The sequence below is a fragment of the Haliotis rufescens genome, unplaced genomic scaffold (assembly GCF_023055435.1).
Source record: "Haliotis rufescens isolate VD_foot unplaced genomic scaffold, xgHalRufe1.0.p SCAF_1, whole genome shotgun sequence".
Classification (NCBI taxonomy): Eukaryota; Metazoa; Mollusca; class Gastropoda; order Lepetellida; family Haliotidae; genus Haliotis; species Haliotis rufescens.
In genome coordinates this window covers 26,761,274-26,778,809 of record NW_025963779.1, presented here as the reverse complement: position 1 = coordinate 26,778,809, position 17,536 = coordinate 26,761,274, and the positions used below count along the sequence as shown (strand labels likewise).

Here is a 17,536-nt window from a genome sequence, read left to right as displayed (position 1 = left end):
CACAATCATAGGTTTCTGGCGACGCCTTAGACTGGGCCACCCGTGCCCCCACATGAATGACGTAAGCAAGGACGGACTACTAAAATTCCTGGGAAAACCTCTAGGAATTCCGTTGCATGAATACATACAAAAGCATTGTTTCTGAACACTTAGATCATTTAATCTTGAACTCAGCGTATTATCAGACATTGAGAAACTTCAGAAAGTTTGAGAGTTACAGTTTACAGCAATCTATGAATTTAGCTTTGTATCTATTTGACACATCTATATAATCTATCTTCAATGATCGGCCAATTGATCAATGATGACTAACACATGCAACCGCCACAGGATCATTAACAATTTTGGAAATCTCTCCAGACCCGTTTATCCGGTTGGCCATTTTGACGTCTTGCACTTGATGTAAATATATTATGACACGCTGTCATTGTGACTGAATTACTAAGGTAGTTCTTAACAGACTTTTCTCACCAAATGATGATATTATTTGAATACGTTTCTTGTAAACAAACTACAACAGTTGAGCATACATATGCTCATGTCACCTCTCTTTGGACGTAAGAGGCGACTTTGCTTGTCGTAAGAGGCGACTAATGAGAAGGGTAGTCAGGCTCGCTGACTTGGTTGATGCATGTCATCGTATCCCAATTGCGTGGATCGATGCTCATGATGTCAATCACTGGATTGTCTGGTCCAGACTCCGTTATTTAAAGACCGCCATCATATAGCTGGAATATTGCTGAGTGTGGCGTTAAACAACAAACCAACCAACAATTTTAGGGAACTATTTTATTCCGTGATACAGCTGGTTGTTGTATGGCTGTCAGTGTAAACATGAAGTAACATGTATAGATCTAGCTACATCCTTTGAGGTATAAAATAGTGTTGTAAAAAATTATGAGAACTGACTTTCATACAGACGGGCCCTCACTCTAAGAAGGTTCATACTCCAATGAACTCACACAAAGTGAAAGTCAATTCTCAAATAGATGTATCCAAACATTGTGCCCTTGGCAGAAAAAATGTGAGAAGAAAAATATTTGTTCAAAATTTGGAGTCAGACTATCTGAAAGGTCTTTATTTTCTTAAATGTTAAGATGTTATTCAATGCAAAAAACATTAAAGCCTCTTGGTTATTGGTCCTGTTCAATCTCATTAAAATCAGATCTAAGTTTTTGCTACCGCTAAACAAAGATCTGAGGACATCCCATTACGGGTCACGTCAGAACGAACTTTCGCGAATTTTGACTGACCAATGAAATGACTGACAAGTAATTGACATTGGCCAATCAGAAGGTAGCTTTCTCAAGCTTTACAACACTAGTTTCAAACTGGCGACTACACTTCGAAACATATTTTGACGTATTCTCGATTAAAAATTAAAACTGATAAGAAGAACATTCTGGAATGGCTTATAGATGGCCTAGATTGTATGGATATAATCATAAAACCCGTAACTGTCGTTCGGAATACCCCATGTTAAATATATCGTGGTTGCATGATTAGAAAACACATTCCGACTGTCACTTTCATGATCTGGTAAGCGACACTCTGATTGGTTGGATGAAAGGTCGTTCTGACGTGACCCATAATGGGATGTCCTCAGATCTTTGTTTAGCGATAGCCAGAACTAAGATCTGATTTTAATGAGATTGTGGTCCTGTTGTCAGTGAAATGCATGTCTTCTTGCAAAAGCCATAACATTCTTTATTACTGTAATAAAAACTTCTGGGAATTTTTGCGGACTACTTCAAATTTGGTGCAAAATATCGGCCTCAGCAGATCTAGATAAATTCATGATGAAAGTATGTTTCCTGAAGTTATCCTTTAATGACTGCCAAAATCAGTGGCAAAATAGAGATTTATTTAGATTCGGAAATACATTGTTTCCTCAGTCCCAGAAAAAAATGGGATAAAAAATCATCAAGCCTTTGATTAAACAGATATGCATATTAGACTGAAACAATATCCAAGATAAATGTTAGGTTCATGGGTTCCTGTCTGAGTATTGCCATTTCAGCGGTGCAACAGAGGTGGACTAAATCGATGTGGAGAATTCTAATACCTCTTGTGAATCATCACATAAAACCCTGACAATGATGGATGCTGGAAGGTAGTGAAGCCTCTACTGTCTCCAACAGCCCATGTGTCCATAGATCACTGACATTGTATTGGGAGCTCAAGCTGGTTGTCTCACCAACACTTACAGACTTCACCATGGAACTGTCTGGATGAAGATGGCAGACTGTTTATGATGTATTGCAGCCATGTCTTACATGATCTGATATAAAGAGACTTTATGGAGTTGTTAAAAAATCGTGAAAATAGCAAGTACAAGAAGACTAATATCTTCTTTGGAAATATGTAGAATTCATGTTTTTGAAAGTCATTAGCAGTCTTTCAACTTCAAGAATTCAACAGACTTTTGACGTGCAAACAATTACCAGTGAAGTATATCCCATACGTTGGAAATTCTAATTTCTCCTCATTTCTGAAACATATTTCTCAAATTCTAATCAGTAAAGCAAACATCAAGATGTTACAGAAACTAAACATCTGACACCTTATTCAGATTAAGGGCCAGTAAGGCAAACAGCTGATCCCCATTATGGCAAAACGAATCTAGTTGTTTCCTTGCAGTGAAGTCTCTACCAATATTGGCCGAGCATCAGTCAACAAACTGCACTATCAATGGCTCAGTGTATTGGTGTTGTAGCTAATTGGCTTGGATAGAGAACAAGTAATAAATATTATCACAGCCAAGGAATTTATGGGTAGAAACTGATTGCCGTATTGATCATTTAGATCTCCCCCTTTCTGGGATTTCCGGGAGCACCATACACTGTACCATGCTGGACCCTTCATCAGCCTGCATGCTTAGATCACAACACAACCCTTGATTAAGTGATTGCTAGCTAAAATACAATCTCAACACCTGCTGTACATGATCCCTAAAATAAAACAATGATAATCCAGTTTAAACAGCTGAAAAGGGATACCTCATGCTTTGTCACCAATATACAAACCACTTCTGTTTCATTAGTCCTGTGCCATCACTGGAATTTATATACCAGCATATATATATTATTTTTTTACTAAAAGCCTAGGCAAGTCTAGTTAAAACGAAACCAAGTCTAGTTTCCTTGATTCCTCATGAAAACTGCAGAAGAGAAAAGGTTCTTTTGAAAAAAAAGAAAAAAAGAGTGTTACTCCACTGTCTCAATTGACATCTGTTTTACAAATGGCTGATAAAACAGACCACAATTTAATGTGGTTATTTATTTCTAACCACATATTTTTTGTGTTAGAACTGATGGCATATCTGAAAATAGAAACAAGCCAAACAGTTGGCATTTGTAAGGAGGTACCAGGTGCCCTGTTTGAGAGTGGAGGATAAGTCAATCGGTGGTCAGTCCAGCTAAATAAAGATAACAGTGTGGGCTGAAGCATCCCCTGACAGAAGCTGTATGCCACAGTGTTCATCTATCTCCTGTAAGTTGGGAAGAATGTCTGGAATGGTGTTGTTGAGGGTGCTGGCTGATGGCCAGGGCAAGAAGAAAGAAGCATCTGGGGAAGTGTCAGCTTGTGACTGACTTCAGCAGTGTATCACAGTCACTGACAAACTATTCCCAATAGTGTGATCTAGTAAGTGACGAACTATTCCCAGCAATGCGTCTGGTGACTGAGGAACTGTTCCCAGCAGTGTGTCACAGTCACTGATGAACTGTTCCCAACAGTGTGTCACAGTCACTGACAAACTATTCCCAACAGTGTATCACAGTCACTGTCGAACTGTTCACAGTAGTGTGTCACGGTCACTGACGAACTGTTCACAGTAGTGTATCACAGTCACTGACAAACTATTCCCAACAGTGTGTCACAGTCACTGATGAACTGTTCCCAACAGTGTGTCACAGTCACTGACGAACTGTTCCCAACAGTGTGTCACAGTCACTGACGAACTGTTCCCAACAGTGTGTCATAGTCACTGACGAACTGTTCCCAACAGTGTGTCATAGTCACTGATGAACTGTTCCCAACAGTGTGTCACAGTCACTGTCGAACTGTTCACAGTAGTGTGTCACGGTCACTGACAAACTATTCCCAACAGTGTATCACAGTCACTGACAAATTATTCCCAACAGAGTGTCTAATAACTGATGCACTATTCCCAAAATTGTCACAGTAACTGGTCGATTGCATGTCATCGTATCCTAATTTCATAGATCGATGCTTCTGGTGTGAATCACTGAAGTATCACTTGGTTGACGGCATGTCACTGAATCCCAATAGCATGGACTGTTGCTCATGATGTCAATCACTGAATTATCTGGACCAGATACGATTATTTACAGGCCACAGTCAAATAGCTGGAGTTTTATATAGCATATAACAAAAAACACTCAGATACACACATACACACAAAGTATTCCAAACAGTGTGTCATAGTTGCTGACACTTGGTAACAGTGTGTCACAGCTACTGACACTATTGGTCACAGTGTGTCATAGTTACTGACACTATTGGTAACAGTGTGTCACAGTTACTGACACTTGGTAACAGTGTGTCACAGTTACTGACACTATTGGTAACAGTGTGTCATAGTTACTGACACTATTGGTAACAGTGTGTCACAGTTACTGACACTATTGGTCACAGTGTGTCATAGTTACTGACACTATTGGTAACAGTGTGTCATAGTTACTGACACTTGGTAACAGTGTGTCATAGTTACTGACACTATTGGTAACAGTGTGTCATAGTTACTGACACTTGGTAACAGTGTGTCATAATTACTGACACTTGGTAACAGTGTGTCATAGTTACTGACACTATTGGTAACAGTGTGTCATAGTTACTGACACTTGGTAACAGTGTGTCATAGTTACTGACACTTGGTAACAGTGTGTCATAGTTACTGACACTTGGTAACAGTGTGTCACAGTTACTGACACTTGGTAACAGTGTGTCATAGTTACTGACACTTGGTAACAGTGTGTCATAGTTACTGACACTTGGTAACAGTGTGTCACAGTTACTGACACTTGGTAACAGTGTGTCATAGTTACTGACACTATTGGTAACAGTGTGTCATAGTTATTGACACTTGGTAACAGTGTGTCATAGTTACTGACACTTGGTAACAGTGTGTCATAGTTACTGACACTTGGTAACAGTGTGTCACAGTTACTGACACTTGGTAACAGTGTGTCATAGTTACTGACACTATTGGTAACAGTGTGTCATAGTTATTGACACTTGGTAACAGTGTGTCATAGTTACTGACACTTGGTAACAGTGTGTCATAGTTACTGACACTTGGTAACAGTGTGTCATAGTTACTGACACTTGGTAACAGTGTGTCATAGTTACTGACACTATTGGTAACAGTGTGTCATAGTTACTGACACTTGGTAACAGTGTGTCACAGTTACTGACACCTGGTAACAGTGTGTCATAGTTACTGACACTTGGTAACAGTGTGTCATAGTTACTGACACTATTGGTAACAGTGTGTCATAGTTACTGACACTATTGGCAACACTGTGGAACAAACACTGAACAACCCCATTCCCTTGTTTACAGATAATTGTCTAACAGTGTAGTCCCATCCCGGGATACTCATGCATGAGAGCCTAATCATCAACGTAATTATGTTATGCTTACCCTAACAAGAGGCAATCTGGTAGACACAAATCTCCACAATTCAATCACACTTCATGCCCAGAGCAAGGGCCCCATTGTCCTCTCCATCTCCACCGATAATGGCTATATACATCATTAGTCTGGTCGCCTGTAAGCCAGTAACTTGTGCAAGATTTGTAATGGTCCATATAGTAGATATTCTTATTTTCTATTTCTGTGTCTGTGTCTGTGTATGTGAATGTGAATGTGAATGTGAATGTGAATGTGAATGTGAATGTGTATGTGTATGTGTCTGTGTACTGATGTGTATGTGTCTGTGTCTGTGTACTGATATCCTGCTGTCTAGCCTGGCCAGTTATTAGTTACGTCAACAGTCATATTCTAGTCATGTTGTAGAATCTGTAGTTAACAGACCAACACTAATTAGGACTGACTCGCAGAATTCTTAACAGCAGTACTCTTGTGCAAATAAAATTACACCATTGACAGCTGATCACATTCCAACCACTTCCAACCACTGAGTGAGTGAGTGAGTGAGTGAGTGAGTGAGTGAGTGAGTGAGTGAGTGAGTGAGTGAGTGAGTGAGTGAGTGAGTGAGTGAGTGAGTGAGTGAGTATGACCTGCAAGCTGTGCTGGGGACGGAGCACTGTGCCATATAAGCTCTTGCTTCATGGTGAGAGTATATGCAGACATGACATCCATCCTGACAATGAAGCTGTAGTTTCAAATCTGAAAGTCTGATAGACCTCTTTTTCCAGGTTGCCTTCTTTAATGATGGAAATAAGGTACACAAGCATACTTCAACTATCAAAGCATCTGAATTTCATCACAAATACTGCGTGTATGTTTCTTTTTGTCCATGTCAGCGACAATGTCTTGCACCAGAATTGTAAAGATAGGCATATCTGCCACTGCCACCTTGGTACACCAGCCAACCAGCCGTAGAAACTAACAATTTTCGTCCACTAGTCCTTATAATGATAACATATAGCAAAACCCTTAAAAAGGGCAAATTTCTACTAATGGCCAGTTTGGCAAGGACTATAAGACGAGTGCCAATTTCTAATGCTGCCAACTGAATCAGCCAGATCACAGCTTCTCTCACATGGTCTCTCATCCAAGTACTTCCACAATCAGCAGTTAATGGGGCTTCCTGGGGTTGCTTCCACTACTGTCGTAACTTGCATACTAAGTTAGTAACACAGACGTACGATAGTCATAGCTCTGAGATAGCTCTGCGGAATGTACCCTGATCTCGGCCACCTCATAATTGTATGCGAAGCAGACACTAGCCACTGAACAAAGTATCTGTTGGCAAGCTAAGACATAATCACATCACCACTGACACTAATGTGTGGGGGAGCGAGGATAGGATGTTACACTTGCAAGAACAGGCTCGTTATGAGCCATTTCTTGCCAGTGTAAAAAATTACTCCACTTATGTCTCAAAATGAACCAAGTTCTTGTAGCAAGGAATCACATCCACAACTAGGACACCCTGTCGCCTATACAAGACTAATATACAACTTTTCAACTTCACAATCACACATACACAACTTCTACAAATCTGACAAGTCTACAAATCTGACACATTGAAGGAACAGCTTCTTCCAAAAGTTTACAACAGGCTGAACGAAACAGAGGAAAAGATCTATACTTGTGGTATGAGTGAGTGAGTGAGTGTGAGAGTGAGTGAGTTTGGTTTATTCTATGTATTCTAACATTCAAGCTATAGTGCGGCGGGTGACACCAGAAATGAGATTTACACATTGTGCCCAAGTGGGGAATCGAAACAAGGCTACCCCAATTGTGGTATAAAACAAAAAAACATGAGAGAATGGTGTGTTTTTTTCAGATTCAAGCATCTGCACTAAATGAAGGAGACAATGATACACAGGGGAAGCTCCATGATTCATGTAGTTTAAATTCCAAACGTGACGACATACTGTAAGATGAGTCTTGCTGAAAACATGAAGTTATTTACGTCTACTTTAATGTTGGTTGTAACGCTCCTTTCTATCTGTGTAGGCAGGCTCAAAAATAGACACTGCTGAAACCAGGTTACTTCTAACGCAATACTGTCAAAATGCTCGAGAAGATTTGGGTGATTGTCAAGTCGTTCCCAATACCATACATATATATTCTCAGACCCTAGAAATGTCTAAAAGTAACAAAGAATCAAAGACGTCTAGTTCACATGTTATTAAAGCCATTAAAATGGTACAAATCAGCGTTAGAAATTGGCACTAGTCTTGTAGTCCTTGCCAAACTGTCCAATAGTTAAGGTATCATAAGGACTAGTAGAAATGTGACTTTTAAATTTATTTACTTTCAACATCGGTCTGACATCATAACCCAAGTGTATTGATATATTTCACAAGTGGATAAGTGAGTGAGTACTGTTATATGTAGCAGTCAATAATATATCAGAGATATAACGACAGCATGTAAATAAAGGTGAGGTGAAATGGGGTTTAACGTCGCATCCATGATTATTGCACTTATAGCGACGTGCATGCACGTGTATGTGTGTGTGTGTGTGGCTGCTTGTACTAGTCCGGACTGATGCCGATTTATAGTGCTAGCACACTGAGATACCATGCCGCAGTTTAACATGAATACCCCACTCAGACACAGTATACTGACTCCGAGCCGACCAGTCCTTGTTTTAGCCCCTTAATGCCGAGCGCCAGACAGGGTAACAACAAGTACCATCGTTTAACGTCTTATGGTATGACACGGCTGGGGATCAAACCCCAGGCCTTCCACTCTCCGGGCGGACGCTCTACCATTAGACCACGGAGGCGGTCGCCTGTAAATAAAGTCTGAGCCAGGTATACAAGTGTTTGATGACATGACCAACTACCCTTGCATCCGGGCATGATGAATGTCAGGGTTGCACTGTTAGGAACCATCCGATAGTCGGCTCACATGACAAGCATTGGGTACTGAAGCCTGATTCTGCCCCAGAGGATAACGAAACGTCTTAACAAGCATGATCCAAATGATAAAGAGCAACACACATGAACAGGTCTTGTTTCCCATTGTAGCCCACAGAAAGATTTACATAATAGACTTGCTCTACCAAGAGAAACATTCACCAGAAATGTCCAGACCTGATCTGGGACTGATACCACTAGTTGGACACTAAACATGGCAATGTGCAAATCATAGATTGAACAACTCCATGAGGAGGCATAAAATGTAACTAGCGGAAAGTAAGACATTAAATTCCGATTCATCAAGAGTGTCCTCCATGTTGATGATTTGAATATCTACCTCATTTAATGATCAACACTGATACATAGCATGAACCCGACATTTAAGGTCAATAGCTCCTGAATTCAGACAGTCCTAATGTTAACATAAAGGGCATGGAGAAATGTGGCACAGGCAATGCTGCCATCAGCTGATGACTGTGGGTAGTTCCCAGGCAGTGAGCTGGACATGTTGTACATAACTTAGGATTGGGTCTTTGTGTCACACAGCTTGTCCAGGCCCTGGTTTAGAGCTGCAGTGCCACATTCAATGGATTCCTGAAGGGTCGTTTGTAGCCCCATATTAAATTTGGTTGATGGATTTGGGAAGTATTGCTTAGAGGAGATATGCAGTGGGCGTTGTGCAGCACTGGAAGGTTGAGCTGTCATTTAATAAGTTCAATACAACCAACATAGACACAATCTGTACAAATATACATAATGAGAATAGACAATGTAACATACTTCAAATTTGGGATTACACTTTCTCAGTAAAGTACAAATTCCAATACTTTTTCTAGGTGGAATCACATCTGGGATTCAAACTCACACTCTTAGAGTGAGGCACCTAATTGCCAGCACACAAAGTCAGCAATCTAACCCGTTCAGCCACTAGCCACTAAGATGGAAGTCAAGCAACTGGTGGTCTAGGTCACATACTTTGTTTACCCCTCTGACAAAAGTGAAATGGCATTGCTCTCATAGCTGAAACTATGAATAGACAGAGCCTTTTAGAATGTGGTCAAATGTAACAAATGTTTCATACATGATATCATATTTTACTGATATCTCTAAATTGTCTAAGCGATGACTTTTTTGCATTGAGTAAGCCAATTTATGATTATTCAGTGCTGTAAATACCATGTCAGTGTCAGGTCAATTAGCATGTGTTGGGAGTGCCATGACACACTACACTTCACTATGCACCAAGTTACTCAGAATACCAATATAGTGACATGATGCTTAGTTGCTAATGGTTCATCAATGGATGCACCATCACACATCTACAACCAACAGATTCATCAAGGGAGCAGAACATATTGGTGACAGCAACTATCTTAAAATCTACTCATTAGGTATCTATTGAAAGGCTATCAATTATTATTATTGAACAAAGGATACTTTGTGAGCTATCTCAATGGAGAACGGCACCAGCAGCTTAATTGGGAAATAGACATACGTTCACCAATATGACCAACTTCTAGAAAATGGTACTTGTATGTTTGTTGTTTCACACTCAGCAATATTCCAGCTACATGTCAGCAGCCTGTAAATAATCAAGTCTGCACCAGACAATCCAGTGATTGATACAGTGATGGATGCCATTGGCATACGTTGACACGAGCTCAACCAAGTAAGCAAGCCTTATCTCCTGGTCCATTAAGATGCCCTTTATGACCAGCATAGGTTAAAGGTGATGTGAGGTGAAATGGGGTTTAACGTCGCGTCCAAGATTATTGCACTTATATAGCGATGTGCATGCACGTGTATGTGTGTGTGTGGCTGCTTGTACTAGTCCGGACTGATGCCGATTTATAGTGCTAGCTCACTGAGATACCATGCCGCAGTTTAACATGAATACCCCACTCAGACACAGTATACTGACTCCGAGCCGACCAGTCCTTGTTTTAGCACCTAATGCCGAGCGCCAGACAAGGTAACAACGAGTACAATCTTTTAACGTCTTTTTGTATGACGCGGCCGGGATCGAACCCTGGACCTTCCGCTCTCCGGGCGGACGCTCTACCACAAGACCACGGAGGCGGTCGCATAGGTTAAAGGGATCAGTTCTAACCCGGAATCCTCAGGGTTATGACCAGCATATGTTGTAAGGGACCAATTCTAACCCGAATTACACATGGGTTCCAGAAAATGGTGTACCTAGGATAAGGAACCAGTTGCTTCTGAGCTCATCACTGTGTGTATGTACCCACATGTTTGTATGTACCCCTGTGTTTGTATGTACACATTTGTATGTACCTGTGTGTTTGAATGTGACCGTGTGTTTGTATGAACACCTGCATTTGTATGTACCCGCATGTTTGTATATACCTGTGTGTTTGTATGTACCCGCATGTTTGTATGTACCTGTGTGTTTGTATGTACCTGTGTGTTTGTATGTACCTGTGTGTTTGTATGTACCTGTGTGTTGGTATGAACACCTGCGTTTGTATATACCCGTGTGTTTGTTTCTGGAAGATTTTGTACAAAATATTTGGACATTACTCAATTTTGAAAGAGAGTTTCACCTTTTGCATCCTTAACAAACAGTAGTTGCCTTCCCCCAAAGACATTGGCAACGTTGGCTGCCTTTTTCCAGTGGTATGCTATGGAATCATGTCACACATGGCCCATCAGATGATGTGGGTGCACTGTGATCACACTGTCAGGCCTACCACCAGGTATAGAAATCAGCCCAAGGCCACGAGCCTGAGCCATGTATCCTAAGGGCTGGTACAGTATCAAACATTTTTGGGTGTTTCTCAATGTTGCCAGGGTTTATTTCTAAGCCTGGCCTATGACAAAGATAAATCCACCCCAACTATTACAGCAAGGTGAAGAATGATGATAGTTCATATGTCTGACTGATGTTTAGTTTCCAAACGGAGATCCCTGCATGTTTTCTCTTTCATAAAACATCCATAGTTACTTTTATTAGGATCCCAGGGACTTATTCTGGGCAATTTGGGGGAAAATAGTTATTTTGCTAAAAGTGGTCAGTGAAATAGAGTAAAGTGAGTGAGTGAGTTGGGGTTAACTCTGCTATGAACACAGTGAAACAGAAGTCACCTCCACACAGCCAAAACAATAGTTATTACAACACAACATTGACTGGGAAATTTGTGGTTCCAATTTGGGAATTTGTACTGATATTTGCTCGGAGCAGGTCAAGATAAATCCTGGATCCATTTACAACTCCAAGGCCAACTGAAAGAAAGTCCACTGTAAGGATCAGATAATGGTTACAACTCATGAAGAACCATGAAGACAAAACAACAACTAGAGAGATTCTGGGATTTGAACCCACCACCAACAATCTAGGCACAGCGAACTGCAGCACATAGACAACTTCCTGTAGACAACAACAATACTGTCTATCTAAACACAGCTAACTTACCTCTGTCGGTCTTTACATTCCACCACTTTGCCAAATGTACCTTCTCCCAGTGTCTGAACTACTTCATCTGCAAACAAGACAATACCAACATTTCAGAATCCTACCACCATGACAGACCCCTGCAAACCAATGTACCTAGCATTATGGAGCTACCAGTAACCATACTTCAGACTTGCTTCTTTAACATTCAAAATCCAGCCACCAGTCTAGGACATAATTACATTGCAATGAATCTATCCAAAAACAGCCATTGCAATTATTTATAGTGAAGTGCAGAATCATTTCTTAATCATTGCATACATCCTGTAAGGTAAAACATGTCGCAGGCTTCATGGCTAAATTTTGAATATTTGGCTTGCTGGGGCTACAAGCAAATATGTTTGCTTCAGAATTCATCTCATGTCAAGAAACGTGGAGTCCTAATTCTACAGCCAGGCTGGCGTCTTATCGATAACTTATTATGTGGAGTAAATTCTTCAAGCCTAATTTGTTTAACTCTCCTATGAGATGTGCCTGGGTAAAAAGAAGGGTCTCAACACGTACAGCTCTAGTGACATCTCAAACCCAGAATCAATATTATTGACGGCTGTACGTTACTCGACCAAAATAATTCATTATGGGGGAATCATTCCTTCGAACTTTGAAATTTGGTTTGGTCTATCAGAATTTTTCACATCAGGGAGTTCTTCCAAAGTCAAAGATTTTTTAAGGCAAGTCTGCAGTACTGAATAGAGTTTCCAAGGAAAAAGAGTTCAGCCAGATCAGCATTTTAAGCAATGACATATTAGTCAAAAGGACGAGCTATGACAAGCACCCCCAAATACATGGGGATTTCTGTATTGCAGCCACTCATCCTGTTCACAGGATCCATGACATCAGTAAAAGCAAAAATATCAAAGAAATCATACACTAAGTGTCAAAGTATAATGAAGCATTTTGTATCAGAATTATTAAGTATCTGCATGAAACTGAGGCAATGGTAAACAACAATAACATAGATATCCTAGACTAAACGTTACGGAAAGTCGAGTACATCGTGCTTGTAGGACGTCGCCTTGGTGATAGATCAGGTGACCATCATCGTCATCGTTGACGCTTGGTGCTCTTTCACTTGACTCTGGCTGCTCCTGTCAACCCAACCGCCATTTCAATCCCATCATTCAACAGCATCCACATCGGACAGGAAGTGGTCAAGAGAGCATCGAGGAAAGTCGAATTGTTCAGAGGATGTCAGCGTTCGGGGTTTCAGTCACCGTTACAGCAATTGGGCGGCACGACACGCCACAATCGGCACATATGAGATAAACAAGGGGAGGCAACGCCAAGTAAAGATCGTGTCAAAATTCATGTGTATATTAAACGTCATACACAACACAAGCATGTCAACCTAATACTAACAGCAAAGAAATATACTTTACTTCAAATCAATTTTTAATTGGCAATGGACGTTTAGAATATTTCACCTTGTGTGCTCAGTCTTCAAACTTGATGCTTGACAAATAAAACAGGCTTAGATTTATAAAATCTTTGAAAACAAACCATATATCTATTCACAACTCACTGTATGAAGCAAGAAGTGAGACCCATATAGAGGACAGTGATCTTAAAATCAAAAGCTATCACTATATCTATGTCCCTTCGCTTAATAAGTGAGTAACTAAACAGCATCATTTTATTATGCAAACATTCTAAACTCACAGGTTTCAATGAATGAATAAGTGTGTGAATGTTGTTTAATGCTACATTCAGTAGTCCAGCTCAATCACAGACAGCAATAATCAGGTTTGGACCAGGCAAACCAGTGACTGAAAATTTAACGATCCACCACACTGGTATATTGTCAAAGTCAGCAGTCACAGAGCCGGACCACCCAGTCCCTATTGTAGTCAACTCTTATGACAAGCATGGGGAGCTGGGGGCCTATTCCCCACATGTGGAGAATCAAACCCAGAGATAACTCACACTGACAAGACACTGGCCCTCCCATAGCCCGTCCCATTTGATAATCTAGTTGATAATTAGACTACGTGGAGAAAGAGCAATGCAAATGAGTCCGATGAAGAGGTCCAAATATCAGAATATCATCACATAAGAGTTGAATGCAAGTGAGTGAGTTGGGTTTAACGCCGCTTTAAACAGTATTCCAGTCATATCGCAGCGTGTCAGCTTAATGTGGGAGGAAAGCCCGAAGTGATGCAGGTCTCAGACGTTTATCACTTCGGTGAAACCCATTAGCACAGGTATGGTGCTGACAAACCTAGAAACATAATCGGGGCGAACCGGGATTCGAACTCACAATCATAGGTTTCCGGCATGCCCAAGGGACACAACTCTGCACAGCAAATCACGGCCCCTGAGACGACTGGGCCACCCGTGCCCCCGAGTCCACTGCGAACAGGGCCCAGTGCCCACCCACATCCCCATGGTATCATATGTCACAGAAAATAACAGAAATCATGGAAAATTGATTTTGAAAACTTAGGTGAGGTAAACATTCAGTATGAGCAATAGTTCTACATAGCACTTTGGGAGGATCTTGAAATACAACACGAAAAGGCCCCTTTATTTTATATTATTTCCACTCATACTGTCACTCTTGCCTCCAATGGGTCAGTGTTTGTAAATTAGAAATTAAACATCTGCTTCAAGTTTGAAGTCTGGATAACACAATACATCATAACAATAAATAAATACAGCATAAAACATATCTCACCATCCTTTTTGTTGTGTGGATAAGTGAAAACTCTCGCTCACAAGTCTATAGCCATGGGGACACCACCAAGTTATGAATATTTGATGACACTTTCCAATATGACAGAACCAACCATTCACAAAACTGGTACTGGCATTCAGAATGGGGTCACGTATAACCTTGGTTGATATTGCTTTGCCAAATCCAGGAAAACAGTTTGTTTAATCTTTTTTTTAAAAATAGAAACAATATGCAAATACTAATATCAGCTGCATACATTAATGTCGCAAGAAGAAGAGGAACCTGAAGGTAAAATTGTCTTCTCATCTACATGTCAAACATTATTAGTGCATAAACAACTATTCTCATATTTGTATTATTTATTATTTTCCCCCCAAAGCACTGGGGATGAAGCAACTGAGTCCACGGCAGAACCTCTATTGTAAGTGTTTTTCAATTAGATTGTATTATCTATTGACTTATGTGATCATCTGACTAAATAAAATCCTTGATAGAGTCCAGACATCACAATGGCATATTCCTCTTTTGATCTAGACTACAAAGTTACGCATCTAAATAACGTTAGGGAATTAATCTTGAATGAATTTGGATACGAGAATATTCATCTGTTTTGCTGGGTATGGACTTCAGAAAGATAATGGTTTTACAAGGCCAAATAGATCCGAACATGATGCATAAATCTCCCAGCTGCACTAGCCCTTTAGACTCAAATGTCACAAGTCATAGACAAGTGTTTGTGTAAGAATTGTTTCACACCATTATAGTAGTTCTTCTACTACAGATGAAATGAACAATGGCCTGCATCATTGTAAATATGCCGTGATGTTTGGTCCCGAGGAAATTGCAGCATCTAGTTGACAGGGTAATCATCGTCCCACTGTACAGTCAATTATCATATTTAACTCTGACATTTGACTCACGCTGTGGTCTCACAGCACAAGAGCGAGATACCTTCATAACATCCCCATGTTTATTTGACATATTCAAGGTTTAAAATTCTAGGACATTATCATCCAAAATGTGCAGAAGACATTATTTTTTTTTCAAATTTGGTAACAATATGAGTGAATGTCCTATGATAAAGAGTGATTCTGTGAGCAAGTGAATATGGTTTTATACCACTTTTAGCAATATTCTAGCAATACCAGGGTGGTAGACCCCAGAAATGGACTTCACACATTGTAGCCATGTTGGCACCAAAGCCAGGCCTTCTGAATGACAAGCAAACACTTTAACCACGAGGCTACCCCAACACACCCAATCAAAAGTAGAGAAAAATCATGAAAATGTCTCAATGTTATTTGTCACTTGCAAAACACCCATCGTTATTTACAATACTTTAACGTGTTGTATGAGTGTATAAACTGTTTTCCTACCTAACCAAATTTAGAGAATCTTCTTAAATGTTGAATAACTTGACCCACACTTCTTTTTAATAACACCTACCCAGAAGTTTCTTGGATATCAACAGCACAAAAGGCAACACACTTACATACTTATCTAATGAACAGACAGAAGAACGTGTTTTGCTGCAGTTTTATTTAATACCTGGTGCTAGGGAACTTTTGACCAATTTGTCTATCTGAGGCTTACTGATTCAGCAATTTGTTAATGTTGATTAACATGGCATTTATTGACATTCATGCCTGGCAACCTTTCTGTTGTCAAAGCAATACATGTAACCTCATTTCCTCTCCCTCATCCATTTCAGAGGCAGTAAAGCAAAATTCTATTACTATCAATAGTGTTACAAGGCCATGATGCCTTCCCTCCCAAATCTCATTACAGAACACAAGACCAGTTTCCAAAGCATTGAGACAGGCTGTGTGGTTACACTCTGTGTTGGTATAGCAACAGAAACCAACATGTAGTTTTAGCTGGATGAGAAGAAATCCACCAAGGCAGTGAAAACACATGAATGCTTGGAAACATGGCCAGGGGTAGCCATCATTCCCCCTCACATTACAAACTTTATTACAATGCCATTGATTGGAAGAGCCAGCCTTTGAAGACTCCATGGTAATGGTGTTTACATCCCTGATACCAATTGTATCATCTTCTTTGGGACCTGTTACTCACCAAATTGAGGGGATTATTTTCCCTTTAGTACAACTTTGTTATTATTACACAAACAATAGGGCATTTGTCCAGTTAACTACCCAGACAAATGTAATACTTAAAGAAATATCACCTTGCCAAGTTTATTATCACCTAGTCTATGTTTGTGACTTCAAAGTATGCAAATGCTGCAGGAATGTCCCACATGACCTCAGTCTTCTGCCCTTGTCAGGTTTGTATATTTACCAAAATGCTTATTCTCATACCAAAATTGAACACAACTGTACATATATTTTAAATATATTTTTAATATATTTATAAACGTATTTTTCACCAAATATCTTGCCTACAGGTTTAGATATGTCAATCCTTATGAAAACATCTATCATGATACTTTCAGAACCTTTAATAAACTTTGTGAACAAGCACATATTTAATCCACAGAACAGTCACTTGGTTGATGAGCTTTCCAATCCAGCCACTGTTCTGTCAATAAATATGTTCCAATCACACCAGGTGGTAGTTCTGAAAGCGGAATTAAAAATTTCAAACACCAAATTATTGCCAAAGTCAGTGTTCCTGAAGAAATCAGGACATGAATGGTTGGGGGTGAGACTGTCCTATATATAGGCTTGTGAGATGAGAGACTGCACTGTAACCCGACACCAAGGAGGCCATCATATATGATGCTACTACCTACTTCATGTTATACAGATGTATCAATGAAAGGCCAACATCTACTCA

General features: G+C 40.1%; 1 protein-coding gene across 8 annotated transcripts in view; it reads right to left on the bottom strand.

The window, feature by feature from the left end:
• The window catches only part of LOC124131707 (dual specificity protein kinase CLK2-like), a 79,280-nt gene that overhangs the window by 30,738 nt on the left and 31,006 nt on the right, over positions 1-17,536 (bottom strand). For all 8 annotated transcript variants that reach the window (XM_046495164.2, XM_046495170.2, XM_046495169.2 and 5 more), the window contains 2 exons: positions 13,055-13,148; positions 12,022-12,088 (listed from right to left, as the gene is read on the bottom strand). In XM_046495164.2, the coding sequence (XP_046351120.2) occupies positions 12,022-12,088; positions 13,055-13,148 (161 nt within the window). The remainder of the gene's footprint in view (positions 1-12,021; positions 12,089-13,054; positions 13,149-17,536) is intronic.